The sequence below is a fragment of the Polyodon spathula genome, chromosome 4 (genome assembly GCF_017654505.1).
Source record: "Polyodon spathula isolate WHYD16114869_AA chromosome 4, ASM1765450v1, whole genome shotgun sequence".
Taxonomy (NCBI): domain Eukaryota; kingdom Metazoa; phylum Chordata; class Actinopteri; order Acipenseriformes; family Polyodontidae; genus Polyodon; species Polyodon spathula.
This window is the reverse complement of record NC_054537.1, coordinates 74,552,415-74,576,901: the sequence shown is the minus strand read 5'-3', so window position 1 is coordinate 74,576,901 and position 24,487 is coordinate 74,552,415. Positions and strand designations below refer to the sequence as shown.

Genomic DNA, 24,487 nt, shown 5'->3' with positions numbered 1-24,487 from the left:
TACTGTGTTCTGAAAGTACAGGGGTAGATTCACGCGAAACAAGAGCTTTTATGACAGTATGTGATGGAAAATAAAGTCTCTTAAAATGGTACGTGTTTCTAAAATGGTGCTGCTAAATAACCAAATCTCCTTATTAGAAAGATGTATGTTGAGACTTGCATTAATTACAGGGCTGTTACTTTTTAAATCTAATCAGTAGACACTGACTTACACTGCCTGTCACAAACTTTTCATAATTGCTAATAGGATGGGTTAGATCAGTAGAGAAGCCAAGTCATTAAACACACCTCCCACACTGGCTTGATTTTACATCAGCCTTCATCAAACTTGTATCATACACTCTCCGATTGGATTTGGTTATATTTCCATACACACACAGTTTCATACAAATAACTTAAACCTCTACATTCACTTTTTCACACGCGTTACTGAATGTGCCTGTACAAGTTATTGTCACTCAAGATAAATTTCCTGGTGCTAACAAGTTTGGGTTTACAAATGAAAGGTAATAGGGTGGTTCTTTCAGAGTAGGACTGAGGCAATTAATTATTAACACACTATACGTAATTAGGGGTAAATAACCATTAAAAGGCTTTGTTTCTGGAGATAAATGGACAAAAAAAAATATTAGATTCATAGATGAACATTTTCAGTTCTAAAAAAAAAAAAAAGACTGCTTTTACATTGGCAAATAACCTTTATTATTTTTTACAAAGCACACAATCTGCAGCAATTGGTTATATGTTACAGGCAGTGTCAACCTCTAAGCTGAAGAACATGATTGTGTATATTTTTTTTTTTTAGCACTGCCTTGTATATCACTTGAAATATATTGCATTTCTCACATGAGTCAGTGATTTATGTATTTATTTCAGAAATACTGTATACCAATGCATGATTCAGTAATATCTAAAAGCCTCAAATACCTCTCCATTACAACAACTGCAGATTAAGGCATCAAGTTTTCTAGTTTGAAATGCAATACTGGAAGTGTCATGATATACAGTGCAATCTAAAATCAAGGAAGTGGTGGCCACTATCTTTTCTCCAAACCACTAAGGTTAGATTTGACAAACAGTATCCTGCAATTGATCAAAGGCTTATTGCCTCTTGAAATGTAATGGAAAATGAATCAATTATTGCTGATACTATGGTTTATATGCTGTTTTTATATACATTCTTGGACAAATAGAAAAATATATAAACAACGGCAACAAAATTTGGAAAAAATATAAACTAACAACAACAACAATAATAATAATAATAATAATAAGATGTACAGTTGTGGATCGTACTGAAGAATACAGTCTTGACAACAGAGCACGGTTCAATAGTTGGCAGGCTCTTTATTTGCAGCAGCAGGTTCACAGCAAGTAACACAGCTCACAGCACAAGATTCTGCACTCTCTGAATCCTCACACACCTGATGCACCCTCTTTAATCCCCCCAGACACAGACACAAAAACACAAAGCTACAAGTTAAGTGAGACTCTGCCAATCTGTGCCTACTGACCTTTAACTAACAATGTAAGAGATTATCACTTTCCCCACCCAAAATCAGAGTCCTGCCACATGGGGTTCACGTGAACAGCCCCCGGTGACCCCCGTGTAGACACCAAGTCCCAGCACCTTGCCGCATGGTGCAAGCAAGTTAACAGTTCCAGAACCACTGGAATATACCGGGGTTATATACGGCTATTTAGCATTGTATGGTATCAGAAGGGTCCAGCTCCCTGCAGTACCCTGAATCAGTGTCGCTGTTTCATTGAATTACAGTGAACAGTATCTGTGTCCGTCGGATTTTCTGTTCAATTTGTTTGTACCAAAATGACTAATAAAAATAAGGATACAGGATAGCCTTAGAAATAATATTAAAAAAATAAAACAGTTATACAGCTTTTATTGCAGTGCACATAGGCACTAATGAAAGTGCCACTATTGTTTTTACATGCTGCTGTTGTCATTCATGTTGCTGTCGTGGGTCCACCTTTGAAACAGTCTATTTTATTTTTTTAACTAACCCCCTACTTCACAGGGAATTAGTATGATCAGTCACGGAACTATGGTAAGCAAAGTGAACCCGCAGGCCATGAGATGGCTCACTATTACAAATGCTCATTGCTCTACTGCTACATGCACCCGCTCACTGTACATTTATCAGGGTAGCAAAATATAGAAAGGTACAACGCACTGAAGCAAATACTCACCATCCTGATAATAGTAAATGCGGCCCTAAGTCTCTTAATGCAGTGTTTTGTAAAGAAAAATAACATTGTGCAGCCCTGCCCTCTAGTGGTTTCCTGTCAAGGCAGCGCCAGTTGTATGGTGGTCTTCTTGCTGGGCTGGTTTCTGCACAGGTGGGTACTTAATCCAGGAGACCCGTCATTTTTTTGATCAATCATGCGGTTTAGTGTTTCCTCTCCGATTTAATATATACTGATCTGTTATACTATGTTTAGAAAAAAAAAAAAAGTTTTAGAAAACAAAAAAAGAACCGGTAGAAAAAAAAAAAGCCATATTTTGCTAAAATTGTAAGTTGTTTTTAAAATCAAAACTTCCATTTGCGAAACCAAACTCATCTACAAACTTATAGCAATGTTTTGTACATGAAATTTAACTTAATAATGCACTGTACAAGAAATGAACACATAAACAACCCTCCGGAGCTTTACAATTTTTTTTTGTTTGTTTTACATTCCCGTAGCCTACAGTCACTATAGCACACATGATGTAACAATGTAGCTGCTGCATGTTCATCTTTGTTTTTCATAATTCCTGAATTGAGTTAATCAGCTCTCTGTGCTTGATTATTTAATTCATCAGGATTAGCATCCTGAACAGACTTCAAAAAAAAAAATGAAAAATGGGCAGACCAACACGGCATGATTTTGGGAACAGGCACAATCAACATTGCCAGATGAAAGGAGGTTGACAGTGGAACTCTATTGTTTTCAATTTTTAAAAAGTATTGTGTATTTTGTCATAGTGTTACAAAAAAAAAAAAGTTTGTATTTTGCACGTGTTTATGAAACAGCAGCTATAATACCAGTCTTTTAGGTTAGTAGGGTTATTCAAAATACAATTGACCTCTTCATATTACTGTACGTTTGCACATTTTAACTACATTGATTATTTTATTTTGACAAACAACTGGGATTTTATTGTGCTGAGTATAGGTGGTGCGAGTCAGACCAGGGAAATGAAGCCAAAACAAATCAGTAATGGTGGGGCTCAGTGCTTTATTAAATAATAAAGCAAAAGACGTAAACAAAATACAAAACACCTTTTCTGTTGAGAAAAGGTGAAAAACACAAATTATAAATAAGTGGTTAAATGCATTCTTTTGTTTTGTGGTAAACATTACTGTACATCCAACCCAATTGAGCATAGGTAAAAAGGCCTCTGTACGGTCAATATATCTCAATTTTGTATTTAATTGAAATGTTTATAGTTGTAGATTGCTTACCTCCTGTAAAATTAATCTGATAAAACTGTCTCGAACTGTCAGAACTAATGACTTCTATAGACTCGAGCCAGATAGGTGACTCAACTTGGAATGTCAAAGACTTGACTCGAGTATTACCACCCAATGATTAAATTTGACTCAAGTCCCATTTTTGTTTCCAACTTGCATCTGAGTAATTAAATATTTCACAGTTGTCATTTTCTTTTGCTAAAAGTGCAATTTTTGTTAAATGCATTTCATTTGTCTGTTTCTTAGACCAAATAAATGACCCATGGGTAGTACTTAATTAACTTTTGTTGGTGGATTGTTGTTACCGGTTAAAGAAAGGTCTAGGCTAACATGGGACTGTATCTTACTGGAACCTACAAGTTTGATTACTGGAAGCATAGTAACTTGACCCCCCCCCCCCCCCCCATATAACATCTGTTTGTGTGTTGTTTTCAGACCCCAGAGAATTTGGTTTCTGTTAACATGACCTAATATTAAGGCTTGTTCTCTATCTGTATGGAATATTGATTTCACCACTGCTGCATGGGAGATCTGGAAAGTAACAGGGTACTTAGTGACACACTGTACCAGTAATTCCTATAATAGCTCCATTCATCTGGGTACCAAGGAAATTGGATGACTTCACATTAGTATCTGTATGTTTTTTAATTTATTTTTTTTAAACACTAGAACTACCAGGCGTACATACATACCTAGAACTACCGCAGCAGTCTTTTTTTTACATTCTATTAAAATGCTTATACTACTGCAGCGTCGCACGCTACAAAACTGTTCTGTGTTAAAGCCAGTCAAAACAGTGTGTTTATTTTAACATACCAAACAGTGCTTACCTCTAATTCTGATTTCCTCACTTGTATTTTCCCAGAATTTCTTTATAACATCAGATGTTTTTATGTTATTGTTTGTTTTCCTTCAGGATATTGTCTGTGTCAAGTTTTTGCACCTTGCTTGTTACCACGCAAGGGAAACCTGTTACAACAAGAGCACTTAAACGAGACACAGGGGTGGTGTTCGAAGGGTTTTATGATTGCAAATGCTGGGCTATAAAACAAGAGTGGTTTTAACAGCTCAAAGACGACTTCTGACATGCAGCGGGAGCTTACTACACAGCGCATCAGTACACACAGCGGCTGCGATGCTGGCTCCGGGGATCAACCACAGTGCGGTCTCCCCAGCACATCAGCATGACAACCGTCTGGATTGAGCTAAGTAGGGTACATCTCTTGGGTCTTCAAGTGGACACCTTCTGTCCTCGGTGTTTTGTCCACTAGCCCACAACACCTTAAAAGGGCTCAACAGTGACACTGGTGTCACCCCCCTCCGTCCCCCACTCAACTCAGCCCAGCTTACTTACCCGTACTTCAGCATTGCTTTCTTTCTATTGTGCTTGAGATCCCCTTCCACAATCTTTCCGTCTCAACCAAAGCCAGCTGCTGCTCCTTCAGATAAGTTCTTCACTGTGCGACGCAACTCTTGGCCACTGAACCTGACATCTCTGAGAAATCAGGTTGTAGAATGTGCCACAAATTTTCAACAACCCATCTCCAATGGGTAAACTCTGACTCTCCATCCTCGCTGTTTCGCATCTGCAGCAAGTTGAGCATACCTAACTTTCTTCCTCTCATAAGCCTCGTCCACAGCATCCTCCCAGGGCACATAACTCTACCAGATGAACAAGGCATACTGATCAAAACCACAAGACAATGTCTGGTTGAAAAATAAGCCGTTCCAACATCTGCCGGCATCTTCCAGTTGTCCTGGGTGAGGCTTGGTTTTAACATCTTTTCTTGGTGGTTGCTCTCCTGGACAGAGGAATATTGTCTTTTGTGTGTAATGCTTTGATGGAACTGGTGGCAACTTATTGGTCAGTTTAAGCTTGTCTTCCAATGCTAAGGCCAAACATCGCAGCACCTGGTCATGGTGCCAAGTAAACAGTCCTTGGCTAAGACCCACCTTACATCCTGTCAAAATGTGCCTTAACGTTGCAGGTGATGAACACAAAGGACATGAAGAATCCTCACCCACCCAAAGGTTTAGGTTCTGTGGTGATGGGAGAATATCATATGTTGATCCGATGAGGAAACTGATCCTGCTCTGTTCCATTGTCCATAGGTCTTGCCGGCCTATCTTGCGTTGTTTCACACTCTCCCATCTCATTCATTCTCCCTGCTTGGCCTGGAAAACTGCCTTTATACACCTGATCCTCTCCTCCTGCTTTTGCGCCTCGTTGACTACCAGCTTCCTCCATTGAGCTGGGGTTGCCTTGTGCCTTGTTGGAGGAGCTGAACCGAGACCAAGACCCCCTCTTCCATGCTGAACCTGCCCTATAATATCACCGATTCGAAGGGCATCCTTAGCATCTTCCACAGCTTTCTTTGCCGCCCATTTTCTTCCAGTTTTCAACACAGGTGCTGCCTAACTTACACACATTTTAATGGAGGTACTGCATTTGAAATAGGTTTGAATCTGAGTGAGGACTGGTGATTGTGACTCTACTAATGGCAGTACTGCAGCTACAAAACTTTTGTAACACACACACACACACAAAAAAACACTGTGTGTGTGAGATAGTGTGATTTTTCTGGGTTGCTCAATCCCCAACATACAGAAAACAAACACCAGCACAAGTTATCATCTGTTTTATTTGGTACCTTATGATGCACTATCTACTATTCTTATATCTATGTTAGCCAAGAGAAATAATGTGATTAGTTATGTGTTGTTTTGGGAAGCTAACTATTCTAAATGTGGATGCCAATTTGCAGAAATGTTTTGTATTTCTTAATAAATTGTATAATACATAGCTGGTTCTCTGTTATTCTATGGTGTCTTTTAATTTATGTGTCATTGACAACCTCTTTTCAAACCACAGTACTTCAATACCCTTTTTTGTGTCTCATATACTAATTAGAGATACTGTGATAGAAATATAATGTTTCAATTCAAATCGCTGTTGTCGCTGTTTAATAATCCTTAATAATCCAATGTTTTTTTCAGGGTATTTTAAAAAAGTTGAAAGAAAAACACACCACCTGGTGGTTCTTGAGGGGATTTTTCACAAATGTAGTTGACACGTTTTAAAAAAAAGTTTCCACAGTAACTGACTGGTAACCCTCTGTGTACTGTGGTATCAGTAACTGTGCCTACTTTGGGACCCATTGTACTAAGGTTGGGACAGTGTATCAATCCTTTCATGCATTCAATTGTTTTAATTACTATCGATGGTCAATCCTATGCACGTTTTTTTTTTTTTCTACAGCAATGGAGAGCTGCAGTGTTGAAGCTGATTTAAAAATAAATCTGAACACAAATGGCTTTTTGATCTGTCGCATCGTGGACGCAAACCGAACATCAGATTATCTCCACAACCCTTGAATGTAAGAGGACAAACTGTCCTCTGCTATTTATATTGTGTTGCTCAGTGTCATTTTAATACATTTAGTAGTTTTCAACCGTGTACTAGTACTATTAATATGGACTATTCCACATCTCCGAATGTACCGTTAATTCTTGGTGTTAATTTTGGTGAAAATTGTTTTGATGCATCAGCTGTTATAAAAAATGAAGCATTAGTGGTAAAAAAGGAAGCACCAGTCTATATTGTAAAACACTGTTCTTATTAAAACCTGTTAAACCCCCAGCCCCCCACAAGCAATTTCAGCATGGAGGGCTGTGGCCTTAAATAAATCACATTATCTTCCAAAGTATACAGAGCACAGGCAAGGTTCAGGGCTTGAATTCAAGGTAACCCCTTGGGCATCAGGACTAAAAGTCTTACTCAGTGCCACACTGGAGGGAGATATTCAGAAAAATACATACAAAAAACAACAAACGGTTTTCATTTGTTTATATTCTATAGTCATTTGTTCAACTTGTAGCACATGAAAAGAGCCAGATATTTTTCCAGTGCTTCCACAACATGTCTACTACACTGGTTAACATTTTGAAACTGATTGAACAAAGGGATCAAATTCTACACAAGTTTTTAAAAAAACTAGGCCCAAGGGTCCCCAAACCTCTCCAAAAATGAATATTGTGTAAATCTTTATGGCCAGTCATACACCAGTTTCTTGAGCAAGTTCTAAAAGGGATGTTACCTTCTGGCACCTCACATGCTATACATTGCCACATGAATTAGATTTTGTAATCCTCTTTTTTATTTTCTGTTCAATATTTCATTCAAAAGGTGGCCTTTTTGGAGAGCTTTGGGGTGGCCAAAATGTATCCATGATGCGTATGCATGACAAATACTCTCAATTCATATGCCACAACTGTCAGGCACATTGCTCTCACATAACTGTGTGTTTGTGAAGGAGAATGTTGCTACTGAGACTTTTTTGTAACCTGAATTTTCAGTACCTGACTTTTTTTTTTTACTCACTTGCTTGAAAGTATCTATATGTCAAAATAAACTGTTTACTTCAAATCAAATATTTTCCTTTTCAAACAATGAATAAAACTGAACAAAAACCCAACACAAACTGTACAAAATGAACAACTGAACTATTTACATCCCTAAAGTGCTCGATGTATTATTATTATTATTATTATTATTATTATTATTATTATTATTATTATTAAATGTAGAATTCTGTATTATTATAAATGTAGTGTGGATCCATTATACTTACAAATCCTGAAGAGGATCCAATCCATCTTCAAATGCTGCTTCAGAAACTGAATCAGCGCTCTCCAACCCAGAAAGCAGATCATTTACAATGTCACTTTCACACCTATCCATCTCCTCCAAAACTTCTAAAAAGACTGAATCGACTTTTTTGGGGATGCGTTGGAACACTGCTTGACATTTCGTTTGATTTACAAATATTATGATTTGAAAAATGATCAGAAAGTTCTCCTTGCAATACAGATGGTGTATTTACTTGCGCACATCGATTACTCTTCAATGGATTAGGCTACAAACAAAGTCAAGGTATGATTGGACAGCTTGTGACCTCCTCTACAACGTGTTCAGGAAGATTTCACCATCAACAGATAATTTTAAGGCCAGAGCAGCCAAACGCAGACCTAGTCAATCAGAGTTGTTTTTGAACCATAACGTACCAGACACATTGCGAAGGGAATATTTCAGCGGTGAAATAGCGAATTCGGAAAATTCCTTCGCTGTTTGACGGTAGGAAAACAATGTTTTTGATATTGAGTCAGCTCTTTTTTGCTCTTTTCCTTTTGTAATAATATTACAAATGATTTATATGTAATGTGTAATTGCACTATCACGTTCCACCTGCGGGACAGGGTGGCATAAGAGGAAAAGAAGCCTTCTGTAAATCCCAGCAATATCTAACACTTGTCTAGTCAAAGCCAGTTGGTTTTCAGTTAGTCATGCTGGTTCAGACAGTGTCATTCTTGTAAAAGAGCTGGTGAAAGAAAAAAAAAGACTGAAAGTGATTGTTATGTTCAATTAACTCTTGCCAGTCATCAGCTCGCTAAAAGATGTCAATCAGGATTAAGACCAAAGATAACAAAATACTAGGAAAAAAAAGATATAAAAAAAAAAAAAAAAAAAAAACACCAGTGACCAAAGCAATGATAAAATCATTCAGTTTTAACATTCTTTTATTTTGAAAGATATTTAAAAAGGTGTACGTGGTGTAGGTGACTTTTGTAAGGTGGTGGAGGCTAGGGATGTGTGCATCCTATGGTAAGCCGCTTTAGAAGAGACTATGCAAAAGCATGAGGCAGAAGGGTGCTTTGAAACTAAAACAGTGTTTGCAGGCACTTGAGGTGGCAAGTTTTGTTTTACAGATTAACACCTGCTACACATCTTGGCTAAACACCTGCTTCTGCAAAATGTAACCACCACCTCTTCAAAACAGACCTTGAACACCATGACTTGCAAAACCAATTACATGTTTACAAAAACAAATTCAATTGGCAGCCATACTTATTTAAAAATGAACCAAACTATTGAAACAAGGTTGCACATTAAAATAACTTTAATACATTCTTTGCATCATGTGGTAATTCTCTAAGAGTTTGTTTGTGTACTGATATCACATCTTTCTTCCCTTAATGACTCTCTTCATCATTAAACATGGATAACATTTTCAATTTAGAAGCTGCTGCAACCGTGAGACTTCCTTTCACAGATAAATGACAAGGTGCTTTGTTAATTTATCAGAATCCCAACATGTGTGAGGGCTTATCAAATTGAAAAAAATATGGTACAGTCATCTCCGCGTACAGGAACACCTCCTAAGAGAACATTTTGACTAAGAGAACACCCTTGTGGTGAAAAAAATTTTCCACATCGTAAATGCTCTGCCTAAAGGAACTTCGCTTAAAATAACACCTTTTTGGCACTGCTAGCGATTCGTTCATAACTGATACAGTAACGTTTTGTAACATAACTCATCATCAAACTTAAATTCAAATTGTATTCAGTCTTTTCAAATCTGACTTATCGCGACAATGCCTTGAAGAGTACCGATTGGTTTATTCAAATCTTTCCACAACCACCATCATATCATTGCCTCGTTTTTTCTTCTGATTTCCACAAGTGCAGCTCATTGCTACAAAATGACATGTAAACAAACAGTAAAATGCACTGCTGTTTCTCTTGCTATAAAGAGTTGGAAATTGTTAGCTCTTGAAATAAACAGAAAATCAGATGCAAGTCACGGAGCAATTTGGCGTTTTCTGTTCTGGCAAGTTAAATAATTTTGTGCATGTCTTGAATATTACTCCTGTACAGGTATTCATAATTAACCTAGCACGGCTGCTGTTCTCTGAAGCGTGTGCCATCAGCCGACCGCTTCTTTTCACACTGCAACTCACCATGCAGCCACCTCAGAGCTACAGCGTCGCAGCAGAAAACTTTGGGCAGCTTACAGGCAAGTCCGCAGGCACCCAGCCAGACTACAGGGGTCGCTGGTGCACGGTCAGCCAAGGACACCCTGGCCGACCTAACCCACCCTCCCCCACGCGAAGCTCGGCCAGTTGTGCGACAGCCCCTGGGAGCTCCCGTCCTCGGTCGGCAAAGGAATACCCTGGACTCGAACCGGCGACGTCCAGGCTATGGGGGGCATCCTGCACTCTACGCAAGTGATATTACTGGATGCGCTTCCCGAGGGGTGTTCTCTTTACTGGACACTACTGTAAAACATGATACATTTTTGACGAGGGTTGGTGCAAAATCAAGGCAGTTATTTTTACCATGTAAAGTGTGACAGCTGCATAGAAGGACAAAGATGCGGACCAAGCAATCTGCATTGTTTTTAATTATTCCATCTACTTTGAAAAGTGTTTTTATGCTTCAGGTTTTACCTGTATTGTGTAAAGTGTAGGCGTTTTCTACAAAAATTAGTAACACATATTAATGGATTCGGGAGGGACTGCAGTTCACTTCTTGATCGTTTTTTTTTTTCTTCTTCAGAGAGGTATTTATCATCTAAAAGGGCAGAGACAGTTTACAGCAGCCCGGCAGAGACAAACTCGGAAAGAAAACATCACAGGAACTTGTTTAGAGATAATAAAAATGTTGCTAATAAAAAACTTGAATGCTCAAACTGAAGACTTCAAGGACTTGTTACTTGAGTCAACACAAATTGTAGCAATGTGTTGCCAGCGACGTCACCACGGGGGATTTGACCTGTTACACGATACAACGAACAGGCAACCCATTCAATACAAACTGCCTTTAATCCAAGCAATATCCAATCATATTTAAGAACTATGTCATGTGTTTCTGGAATTAACAGTAAATTAACAGTTTGAAATGGCAGCCATTAAACAAGAAGGGCCATAAGTGCGGTTCTATTAATTAATTTTTTAGAAGCTGAAGAAAAACACCTAAATGCCAGGAAAAAGGCTGCTTTCACAGTTTATTGAATGAGCTTCAAAGCGACAATACAACCAGTTACAAGTAAGGCTAATATTATTTATAACTGACAGTTGTAGAAAATATCATATTACAGTGAAGCACAATACAGTTGAGAACAAGTACAATATACAGTAACACAATATATTTTATTTATTGGCAGATGCCATTTATCCATTTTTATATATATTTATCCATATATAAAAAAGATAGTGGACAAAAAAATGGAAGTCACTTAATAGGGCGTTGGGCCACCACGTGCGTTCTATATGCACCGTGGCATAGAGTCTACCAGCCTCTGGAATTCTGCAGGAGGGATCCAGCACCATTCTTCCACGAGAAAGTCAATCAACTGACGCCTGGTTGATGGAGAAGGAAACCGCTGTCTCAGGTGTCGTTACAGAATATCCCATAAATGCTCGACTGGGTTCAGATCTGGTGTCATGCTCATCAAACCACTGGGCGACCACACGTGCTCTGTGGATGGGGGCATTGTCATCCTGGAAGACCCCCCCCCCCCCCCCGACAAGAAAGAAATGCTGCAACATGGGGTGAAGATGATCACTCACTACCATTAAGTAGCGATTAGCATAACATTGCCTTCCAATGGAATGAGTGCTCCCAAACCATGTCAGGAAAATGCTTCCCACAACATTATGGAACCACCAGAACCTTTCACTGTTGGAACCAAGAACTGAAGGCTGTACAGTTCTTTAGGTTGGCGCCACACGTGCACTCGTCCATTTGTCAAAAATATGGTGAAGGATGATTCATCTGACCATATCACATTTCTCCACAGCTTGGTAGTTCATTGCCTGTGCAATTTACACCACCGGATTTGCAAACACGCATTGCCAGGCATGAGGAGCGGTTTGTGTGCTGCAACCCGACTATGGTATCCTGCTCTGTGGAGTTCTCGGCGGACCGTTTTTGATGAAACTGGCTGCTCGCGCCCCAGGTTGAAATTCGCAGTCAACTGAGCTGCAGTTGCTCACCTGTTTCGCCTTGAACTAAGAATTAATGCACAGACATCACAATCCTGGAGTCTGTGCTTCTGCCCACTGTTGTCCTCTGCTGACGAAGTCTTTCCCACGGAGTTGCATGCTGTCATCACCTTAGACACCGTTGCTCGTGAAACATCAACAAGTTGAACTGTCTTGGTCACTGAAGCTCCTGCCAAACACACCCCAACAATCACCCCTCTTTCAAAGTCACTGAGGTCTCCTCTTGCAGCCATGATAGCCTCAACTATAGGTAACCAGGCCTGTCCAGCATATTTATACATGACCCTAAGTATGCTGGGATGTTATTTGCTTAATTAACACATGAGCCACACCTGTGTCAAAGCTCTTGCTTTCAATATACTTGGTGTCCCTCATTTACCCAGGTGTATCCATTTTTTGTCCATTACACACACACACACACACACACACACACACATATATATATATATATATATATATATATATATATATATATATATATATATATATATTTTTTTTTTGTGACATGCTATGTGTATACACATTAAACAAGGATGTACAAAAAGAGATTTTTTTTTCTTTTGTCAGTCATAATAAAAAATGGCCTTTCATGGTCATAGTTCTGCGGAGTAACAGTTTCAAAAAAGGTAACTAAATAAAAAACGATATCAGGTTTAGCAGAGTTACAGCAGCTACATTTTTATTCCCCTATAGGTTAACGATAGGTGGACCAAAGATTTTAAGTAGTTTTAAAAACTTGTTACAAGTAACTCTTCCAGCATTGGTTGTTATCAAATACTACCAAATTAAAAGGATGTGTTGACCAACCTTCACAAAACTCTATCAGAAGTATTTTTGTCCTGAGTCCAGGTAATTGTGGATTTCGTGTCCATTTTAACTATCATTTTCACTGTAGCAGTCAGAATCACGTAACACACACCACTGTTCTGATTGGATATTGCCTGGAACCTGTTGCCTGTAGTAGGATTGCTATCCACTTAAGCAATCGTGTTGCCAGGCAGTTGCCAGAACGTTGGGGCTGTTACACGGGGCAATCCTCACTGGATTTGGTCGCAGGCGATAAAAGTTGCTAGTAAATTGACTCATGTAACAAGGGATTTAGGGTAAGATAAGCTACAGTAAATGTCAGCAAAAACTAAAAGAAAAAAACTGAAATAAGCTGATTGCATATGTATTCAGACACATCAACTCACTAATTTAGTGAAAGAACCTTTGGCAGCAATTACAGTCTTTTTGGCAAGTCTACACCAACTTTGCACACCTGCTTGGTGCAATTTGTGCCCAGTCTTCTTGGCAGATTTGCTCAAGCTCTCTCAGGTTGCTTGGGGATCGCTTATGGACAGCAGTTTTCAAGTCTTTCCACAGATTCTCAACAGGATTCAAGTCAGGACTTTGACTGGGCCACTCAAGGACATTCACTTTCTTATTCTTCCAGTTTAGCTTTGGCCTTGTGCTCTGGATCATTGTCCTGCTGAAAGGTGAATTTTTGCCCCAGTTTTAAGTCTTTAGCAGACTGAAACAGACTTTCTTCTAGTATTTGCCTGCACTTTGCTCCATCCATTTTTCCTTCAATCCTAACAAGCTTTCCAGTCCCTGCTGAGGAGATGCATCCCCATAGTATGATATTGCCACCACCATGCTTGACTGAAGGGGTGATGTCGACTGGGAGATGTGCTGTGGGGTCTGCGCCAAACGTAATGCTTTGCATTTAGACCAGAAAGTTCCAGTTTGGTCTCGTCTCACCATAACACCATTTGCCACAAGTGTTCTGGATATTGTTGACTGATGCACATTTTCTCCCATCTAGTCATTGAACTCTGTAGCTCTTTCAAAGTTGTCGTTGGCCTCATAGTGGGATCCCTCACTAGTTTCCTCCTTGCCCGGCTGCTCAGTTTGGAAGGACGGCCTGATCTAGGCAGTGTCTTGGTGGTACAATGCACCTTCCATTTCTTGATGATTGTGTAGACTGTGCTCACAGGGATATTCAGAGACTTCGATATTTTTTTGTACCCTTCTCCTTATCTTTGCTTTTCAACGACTTTATTGCTTTGAAAGCTCCTTGGTCTTCATGGTTACGTCTTTGCTTGAAATTCACTACCTGACCAAGGAACCTCAGAGAGACAGGTGTTTTTATTCTGAAATCATGAGATCCACTAATATTTCACACAGACAGAGGCCATTCAACTAACTGTGTGGCTCGTTAAGGTCATTTTGTGCAACTGAATTAATTTAGGTTTGCCACAGCAAAGGGTTTAAACACTTATGCAATCATAACTCTTCCAATATTCTATTCTATTTACTTCTTTTTGTTTTTGCTTTGAATGTGTGGAGTAGGTTGTGCACGTAACACATATTAATTCCTACTTCAAAGTGTCATGACTGCAAGCTGTAAAGCTAAATACATAAGAAAAAAAAAATCACTGTATGGTTTCTGAAGTACTTTATAATGTTCCCCAGTGTTCTGAAAAAAATGGACACCATTTCAAAAACACTGTAAAAAAATAAATTTTTAGTTAATTTGTATAAGTCAACTACAGCCAGAAAACACCTGGTCCTGGGGGAGAATCCCACTGAAAAATGTTTGATCCTGAAAGGTTACGTTTGTAAAAAGCCATTCTAAATATTAGTTCAAAGTTCTCAATTCTCAATAATGGTTTCTATAATAATAGCAATATTGGGTGAATTACAGCTATTCTTACACCGCACACCCTAGCATATTTTTGTCCTGCTTCTGTTCACTAATGATTGGATAGCTGCAAAACCAGGGCAGACCTCTGACCTTCCCATTGGTTAAAATCACAAGATCTTCAACTGAAACAGAGACGTAATGAAACATGGATCGCGAACAAAAATACATAAAGTACAGTATATATAAATGATGCGATCATCAGATTAAAAAAAGCAATAAGTTCTTACCTTTTCAGACACTTCATTTTCTGCTTCAGGTTTTCCTACATGACTACCCATTCTGCAGAATAAGGCTGCAAAAAAAAAAAAAAATACAGTTTCTTGATAAAGAAGTTTGTACATTTAAATGTTAAGTGCCTTTACCAAACCTTATGTAAAAGATGGACTGCCTTATAAAAGAAAAAGAAAATAAATAAATATGGTAGTGGAGTGGTAATGTTTACCTTTACACTGCTCTCCTGTAACACTCACAGTAAGAACACTTTGACCAAGGGATGAAGCAGTGCTTTTAAAAAGGGAGGGGCACTTCTTTTAAAGGATACTGCACTTCTGTCTTATTCGAAGGTGTCTAGATTTTTTTTTCTTGTTTTGACCCCTTTACTTATCACCTGAGATGCTTTTAATCTTGTTGCTGCTACCTATGTGTGGACTTTGTTTCCTTGAAAGAAAAAAAAAAGCATAAATGAATAAATCCAACAAATAATATGTTTATTTTATTAGAATAGCCTTTTGTGTCCTAGAACATTGTGATTTAATACTGGAGTTTGTATATCCTTGTGAAGTCTGATTGGCTGTGCTAACAGGGCCCCCCTGGTGTCAAAGTAATGGAATACCTAACCCTCTGTCGGATGTTCTAACAACAGTAGATCCAATATGAATAAACATTTATCAGTAGGTACAAATTTGGTTCCTACTAATTAAGACTAGTCATGCACCCATTGTTTATTAATATTATTGAAATGATCTAGCGATCAGGCCCCTGCTAAATATAATCTTAATATGATTGCACTTATCACAGAATGAATAAGTAGGCTTCCTAGTTGGACATGCAGTAATTTGCCATTTATTGCCAAAAATCCTCCATCCTGATCATTTAAACAATATACCTTTATTAGGGTTATTTCTAAGACCCATGACTGGGTGCAGGCCTAGTGTGAATTCGCAAACATGGTTAAACTAATGTAGGTCATTCCTGCTATACTTTGCAAAGCACAATGCAGATGCGATGATGTGTTATGGTACCTATGTAAGGGCTGCAGATACCCGTATGCACTATTACGGTCCATATTAAGAATTGTAGCACAGTTTGTCTACACATTACTAATACATTTTTTTTTTTTTTTAATTTATTGATTAGCTGGAGCTCTTAAACGCAGATCATTTTACATCAGAAATTAACCTCTCATAACAGTATGATATTTTTGGTTCCAAAAAAATGCTGTTGTTAACTTAAAATATGGTGTAATGTACAGTAGTTTGGCAAGAGTGCTGTATATGGTATAAGCATTTGTATGGCCTATATGTTTATTTGTTCCAAATTAACTTTCCAAAACATTTTTATCCCCAACTAAAAATATTAAATTAACTGGTCTCTAAGGAACTGAAATCTCATTATATCATTACAAGGCATAAATATTTACAATTCTACAGTTCAAATGATCTCCCAAAAGAATGTGAAATACCCTGGTCTCCGTGTATAGGAACAATGTCCAAGGGAACACCATGTGGCAAAAACATTTTTCCATTGCAAATGCTCCTGCTAAAAGAACATGATTAAAACTTTGTTTTAAAGAACACCTTATTGGCACCGATAGCAACTGATAACACCAATTTTGTAACCCAATAACTCAAACTTAAATTATGGTTTATTCAGAATTTTGAAAAATGTCATCGTGAGAGTGTCTTGGGGGACACTGATTGGTTTATTAAATCTTTCCAGAACCACCGTCATATCATTGACTCGTTTTGTATTATGATTTCCACAAGTGCACAAGTAAACAAACAGAGAAATGCGCTGCTGTTTCTTTTGCTACAATAAGTGGAAATTGTTCGAGCTCTTGAAAAAAACCTGAAATCAGACACAAGTCAAAATGCAATCTGGTGTTTCCCATTCTAGTGAGTTGCATCACCATTCTGTTCAATAATGTGCATATCTTGTATGTTGCCTCTGCATTTTTTAACATGTGTAGGGGTGATGTGAGAATTTTGTTTGACAGTTAGCTTATTCACATTAGTTTGTCTATTACTTTATTATTCTAGTTTATTAACATACACTTGCCTATTGCTTTTTTTACTTATTCAGTTCATGTCATATGTTGATGCGTGTGCGCCATGACAAGTAATATATATTTACTTATTGATTGATTCATATTGTGTCTGGTGGCTAACTCAGTCTTAGAGAACGGTTTGGCTATAAGAACACTTTGCTTGCTTCCCAAGGGGTATTCTCTTAGCTGGAGACTACTGTATAGTAATTACAGTCCCATGCTATTGACTGAAGCACTCTCGCTTTGAACTACCACTTATAGAGCAACCATAATCTATAGTAATTCTTAAACAATGATGTGTCTAAGGGAAGATACATTGGCTAAAAGATGATAAAATAAAAGACACCAAAGTTAATAAGTCACTGCAGATGCCGTTAATTCTTCAAAGAACATTATTGTTTGCCTCTTACATAAGTTTTAAATATTCCATTGGGATACCAGCAGTCACATGATCACTGGTTGCCTACCAGTCTATAAGTAACAGCGCTGATTTCCTAGGGGAAACATCTCAAAAGTCCCATCCCACATACAGAGTATAAGTAACAGCAGTATTGATTGTATCACTGTATTTGCACCCTTGTTCTATTTTGGAGGCATACCAGAAAAGTGATTAAAGTAGATGGCGAAGGAATCAAATCATGCAACCTTTTACAACCAGATATAGACAAACCTCTAAAACAATCTCTGTCTCTCTTTTGAAGATGTTAGGCTGCTGTTTGACAGGAAGTTGCTTAAGAAGTACCTCTTTGACTCATTACAAGAGTTTCCTTTATCTTGGGTGAAGCACTAGTGTTATGCATAAAGAGTAATTGTCTATATGGTGGAGGAAAAAAAAATGACAATCCACAAAAACATAAACAGCTTAAGACGACTGGCAAGCCACTACTTTGTCATTTGTGGAGCCTATTTAACTGGCATCTACCTGTAGTTTAAATAGTATCTAACTATATTGTTAAGAGAACATACTCCAATTGCTTTAACCGCAAAATGTAATGTACAAAATTACATAAATACAGCTTGTGTACTGATTTTTTCCAAAAGAAAATGTAATGCTGTACTTCGTGGGTAAATTACTTGTTTATTTGAGGTTTGTTTATTGTGTGCCTTTTTCCTTTCTGAAACAATTCTTCTATGTAGCGAACAGCTTTTGGAATCTAGACCACTGTGTCCACACAACAACTCTGTTAGTTACATTAAATGGGGCCAATGCTGGGTATGTCAAAGTACATACAGCTAAAATATTTCCAGTGAATTTTATGATGTAGTGTAATCATTTTGTAGGTCTCCTAATTACCTATTTAATGAGTCATACAGTATGGTAAACAGGCATGGGATAAATAGAGATTTTATTTAATTATTTCAAATGTATTTTATAAATAATGTTGCCATTATGTATAAATATTAAAATATATGTATACATGTTTTACAACACATTCAGTTTTATATGAACGTCTACTTAGTATTATCGCACTCATATTTATACTAAATATTATCCAGTATGCAGCATGCGTATTTGCGGTTTCAAAACTTGAATCTTAATGCAATTTAACTACACATTAAAATGTCATCTGCTATGTTCAGTATGGCCTACTATTGTCCACTGTTTTAAAAGACCCTCAAGAATGTTTTGGCTCTAAGTGCATAACAAACACTTCCCCTGCGATGAACAAGGAGGGTTAAAGTAGATTTCACTAAGAGATGCCAACTTGTTATTTACAAGTGGCTTGAATTTATCCAAGGCACTGTTTAGTATAATGAAATGCAAAGCAGCCCTTATTTAGCCCTACCATGTTTTCAGGATGATGTGCTTGTTAGGCTTGCGCCAAACATAGCGCTTAGCGTTGAGGCCAAAAAGCTCTATTTTGGTCTCATCAGACCACAGAATCTTCTTCCACTTGGTCTCAGAGTTTCCCACATGCCTTCTGGCAAACTCTAGCCCGAGATTCGATGCAAGTTCCCCCCCGAAGGAATACGATATACTGATGTTAATGCTAGCCAATAGCCGCTAACAGAAACAGAAGCAGCATGAGGAATCAGAATGCAAGCAGCATGAGCTGTGCTCAGTGAAAACTGGATAGCGATGCCAATTAAGGTAACGTCTGATTAGAGAGGAGTTGCTGGGGGGGCTACAAGGGTGCTGCTGTGGCCACAGAAATTAATTAATGCAAACTGTACAATACAAAGGACAACTAATTAGAGAAAAAAAATAACCCAGTAAAACCCCCCGAACCCAGGCGTCGATTGGATTACACCCTGACTGGATAAGACGGATAGCTTTTTTTTTTTTTTTTTTTTTTTTTTTTTTTAAACTGTCATTGATAATGGTAAAGGATCGAGTCACTTGATTGTTCACATTTACCATTTGTACCCAATTAAAGCCAAGGCCATCTCATAACTGCTAGAATTACAGTGGACATGTTACTGTCAAGCTCAGTCAATGCAGCAATGAATCACTGGTGTAGGGAAGCTGCTTTGAAGGACAATGACCCCCACTGTAAAAGTAATCAGCAGTTATTTTCCTTCCAGGAATCAGAAGTAACTAGAGAATTACTCCAGGCACTTTCCTATCCAGTAAATGAGCAAAGTATAGAAAGTGGCAGGCACTCTTCAGTGAGTGCTGTTATTTATAGCATATATTTAATGTCTAAGTTAACAATGCAGAAGATTTTTTCATTTTATAAAGTCTTTTCAGTATTGAACTTACTCCATCTGGACAGGTGCAGTACCTGCTTATACAAAACTCACCTGGGTATATGCATTTTCCATTTTAAGGAAATCATCGTTTACCCATTCGGAGAAAATTATCTTTCAATCTTAGAAAGAATGTTCTATTCCAAAAACAATCTAAAATAAAGCAAATGTACAGATCTCTTCAAAAATATATGCTTTGGATCTCAAATGTACTGTGGCACAAGGTGCCTCTGAAATGCTGAAACCAAACTTTACTAAGCCAGTCTTTTTGTTGTGTTTTTTTTTTTTTTTTTTTTTTTTTTTTTTAATGTATTAAGATAAAACATTGGCATTGGAAGATTTTATAGAGCCTTCAGTGTCCACCAAGACTCTCTCTACCAGCGAGCTAAGTGGCTAAAGTCACAGACACTACAGCACTTTTATTGCCAAATGACAAGTGTATACCTCATTGCAGATTTGGATTTAACCAACATTCAGATAGCTGTACAGCACAGTAATGATGTGGTTAATATTTTATGAATCCCTTGGTCACAACTTGGAATACAGAATTCAAGGTTATTAAAACCACACTAAAAGCACAGGTATGCTTCTGCAAAAATGGAACTTACTGCCAGTAGGAGGAGGTGCCACAAGGAAACATGACACTTCAGCTGAAGACAACATTGCACCTGAGGGGGTCTTCCATTCTTTTACAGGATTGGCATGTTTCCTACAAACTTTTTTTTCAAAACTTCCTAGCAGCTGCCTCACAGTGCAAATAGAAAACAGTAATGCAACACACATGCCATTCCTCAAACCAAACACTGTGTCCGTAAATAATTTCGCTGAAATGTTGTTTATTTTTGTATCGGATATTGCACCTGAAAACAATAGTTGCAGCTCCCTCTCAGGCCTGCCTCAGGTAAACTAAGCAGTGAGTGAGCTGAATCAGCATGAACTACAGTTATAAAATATGCTAAAATAAACAAAAATAAATAATAGTTACACTGGCTTTACTCACACTATTGCACAAATATTGGATTGGTTTAACAAGAACCACTTACTGGTTTTAGACACATTTTACATGTACTATGACAATGTACTGTATATCCAATTGACAAATTGCCTTTAATGTGAGCATTTGTCTTGAATTATCTAATCTATGGGTTGATTTGATCAAATTTAGACCCTGCCAGGATAAGCAACAGCTCTTTTTTTTTTTGGAGAAATTGACTGTAAGAGCAGATCCCCTTAGATTACATTAACCATATATCTGGTGTTATCACAAGATTCACCTAAAATATGGTGGTTGATACAATCCAGGCTATATTCCAGGTTGTAAAAGGTGTGTTTTTTTTTTTTTTTTTTTTTTCATTTTCATTGTAATGTTTAATAATAAAAAAATAAAAAGCATATACACTTTAAGACACCTTTTAAAAAACATTTTAGTTGGAAAGTATCCAAAACAAACAACTAATAGTAACAAGATAAAGATATTTCTAATAGAAGGCCTCAGGAATAGTTGGAGAAAGAGAGAATGCTGTTGTGCTGCACCAGGAAGTAAATCAACTTTACTGATCAGCAGCCTGCCTCCCATAGATCGGAGTTCAATCACCTGTGTTTGGCAATTAAATCTTGTGACTTTCCAAAAAAAAAAATGTATTAATGCAAGTTGTACAGTACAAAGCTGACCTGAGGAGAGCAAAAAAAAACAAAACAGTAAAACCTTCCAAACCAAGGGGTCCATTGGATCCTACCCTGCCTAGATAAGCCACCTCTGGTGGTTTAAGACTGTTAGACTTTTTTTTTTTTTTTTAAACCCAAGTGATAATGGTGGAAGTCTAGGGTCACTCGATTGTATGACGTTTACCATCTGTACCCAATTAAAGTCAAGGCCATCTTATAACTGCTAGAATTAAATTGGATATGTTATTGTCAAGCTCAGTCAATGCAGCAATGAATCACTGGTGTAGGGAAGCTGCTTTGAAGGACAATGACCCCCCACTGTAAAAGTAATCAGCAGTTATTTTCCTTCCAGGAGGAAGTAACTAGAGAATTATTCCAGGCACTTTTCCTGTTCAGTAAACCAGTGAGGTATACTGGAGCAATGGCACACTCTTCAGTAAGCGCTCTTATTTTTAGCATATATTTAAAGTCCTAAGTTAACAATGCACAAAATTTTTATTTCATTTTTTTAAAACCATTACAGTACAGAATTTACTCCATCCAAACAGGTACAGTACCTGCTTACACAGAATCCACCTGGGTATATGCATTTTTTTTATTTTAAGGAAATCATCTTTTACCTATTTGGAGAATATTATCTTTCAATCTCAGAAACAATATTCTACTCAAAAAAAAAAAAACATTGGCATGTGAAGGTTGTTTTACAGAGCAATATACTCTGTAACAAGTACCAATATACCTTATGACAAGTTTACTTTTCCAACAAAGTAACATAACAAGCTTGCTGCAAAATGTGAACAAAGTTTTTTTTTTTTTTTTTTTTTTTTTTTTGTAAGATTTCAAAAACCCTAGTCAAAGTTGACTTATGCAACAATTTATACCAAACATTAAACATTCTCATATGCACAGTGGAAATGTCTATTTTATATATAACTACATTTAACCTAGTTGTAAACTTCACAACAGATCTGGGTTCATCCACACTTAAACTGCTGATTTACTGTGCATATCGTCTGTATTTCTAATATTAAATATACTTGTGTACAGTAATTGTGGTTAATATTTTATGAATCCCTTGGTCACTGCTTCGAATACAGAATTTAAGGTTGTCAGAACCACCCTCAGTATGTACTGTATGCTTTTGCTGAACTGGAACTTGCAACCAGTAGAAGACTTCTTAGCTGCTGCCTCACGGTGTAAACAGAAAACAGTAATACAACCAGAGTAAACATGTATGGGACACTTGAGAGCCATAGTTACAGCTCCCTCGCTGACCTGCAAGTAAGCTATGCACCGCGTGAGGTGAATCAGCGTGTACTAGTTATAAAAATGTTAAAAACAATTAGTTACATAATTGCACAAATTAAGCATTATACTCAACATAGCCTACGCCACGACATCAAACCGGAAGCTGCTGTTGTATATTCTCTTCACTTGCCACTTTATATTTCTTGTGTACGTTAAATAACATAATTTATGTATTTCCAAATACAATAAAATAAATAAAATGGTAGTCACATCATAATACACACGTTACAAGGAAGTGAAACCTGGCTGCTGGCGTTGGTGACACAACAGAAGGTTTGAAACTGACAACATGCTACCGCTAGTTTTTTTTTTTTTTTTCCCCATCTTTGACACTGCAATAAGTGTTATAAAAACAAAATTATACCAGTTTTAGAAAAGTCAAAAACACCACAAAACATATATTATTTCAACACAGCTTGTTATTACATTGGCAATCACTGCACACCGTTGTAATATATGTTTTGTTGTGTACAGAACTGTACCTGAAAAATAAAACACGACGAGTTAGTGAACCTAGCTAAACTCAAAATGCACGTTTTAGAGTAAACGAATACACATAAATCACTGTGTTCATGCTAAGCAAGCTAATAACTTCAGCATTTGCCATACACAGGATACATTTAGCAACATAAGCGAAGCTTTTCCTCGTACATTCGATCTGATTGGTACCTACCCAGCTTATTTTCGATCGAATCAAGGAATGCATCAACCAGAAAAGGCGATAATTTAGATTTCTTCTTTGCCTGTCACTTCAGCAACGTCTTCAATTTAAAGCCTGCAAATATAAATACTTATATCTGTCGCTTTACCAGTTGTAGTTTCGCCTGTCTATTACCGTGCCTCCCAGCTTCCTGTTTTTTTAAGGTATAGGGAGGGTTTGACTTGAGTAGGGTGGGGCTGAACGTAGAAAGAGAAAGAGAAATAGTGTGTGGAGATGTCAGGGCAAATCCTCCCCCTAGAAATATGTTAACAAACTTTATTAATACGCGTCAAAATACCTAACACTATTGGTGTGTTTGTATGTGACAAAATGAGTTCAAATATATTCAAATTAGGTTCGGGGTTTTCAATATATTACAAATAATTGGGTTACGCGTAAATACATGCACACACGATTCTCTATGGTTTAACAGGGGTGTAATTCTCAAAAAAAAACTACAGGTACTGATATACACCGCCGGGTGTAAACATTTTAAAAACTGAGTTAATTTGAGTGCCAATGAATAAATAGTTTACAAATGTATACATAATTGGTTCTAACTGATCAATTAGAACCAATTCACCATAGACAAAGAAGCTGAAAATACAAAAAGCTTTGCACTCTTTGCATGTATCACCCAGTCATGACACGACACTTAAGTTAAACCTTAAATGACAAGCATTAAGAAATATTACACAATGCAGCAGCTGCTGTAGATAGAGACTTTTGTTTCAAGATATCTCTAAAAAAATGGATGATGTTATAAAAAAAATTGTATACAAAAAAAAAAAAAATGTTATGAATGATACAAAAAGGTCTAAGTCAAACAATGCACAATAGGGGCTAAAA

At 37.5% G+C, this 24,487-nt stretch overlaps 1 protein-coding gene across 1 annotated transcript in view; it reads right to left on the bottom strand.

Moving 5' to 3' along the window:
• The window catches only part of LOC121314846 (myelin basic protein-like), an 84,511-nt gene extending 60,824 nt beyond the window's left edge, over positions 1 to 23,687 (bottom strand). Inside the window, 2 exon segments of the mRNA XM_041248559.1 lie at positions 15,236 to 15,300; positions 23,612 to 23,687. Coding sequence (XP_041104493.1) covers positions 15,236 to 15,286 — 51 coding nt within the window. The 5' untranslated portion in view covers positions 15,287 to 15,300; positions 23,612 to 23,687.
• Positions 23,688 to 24,487: the final 800 nt, after the last annotated feature.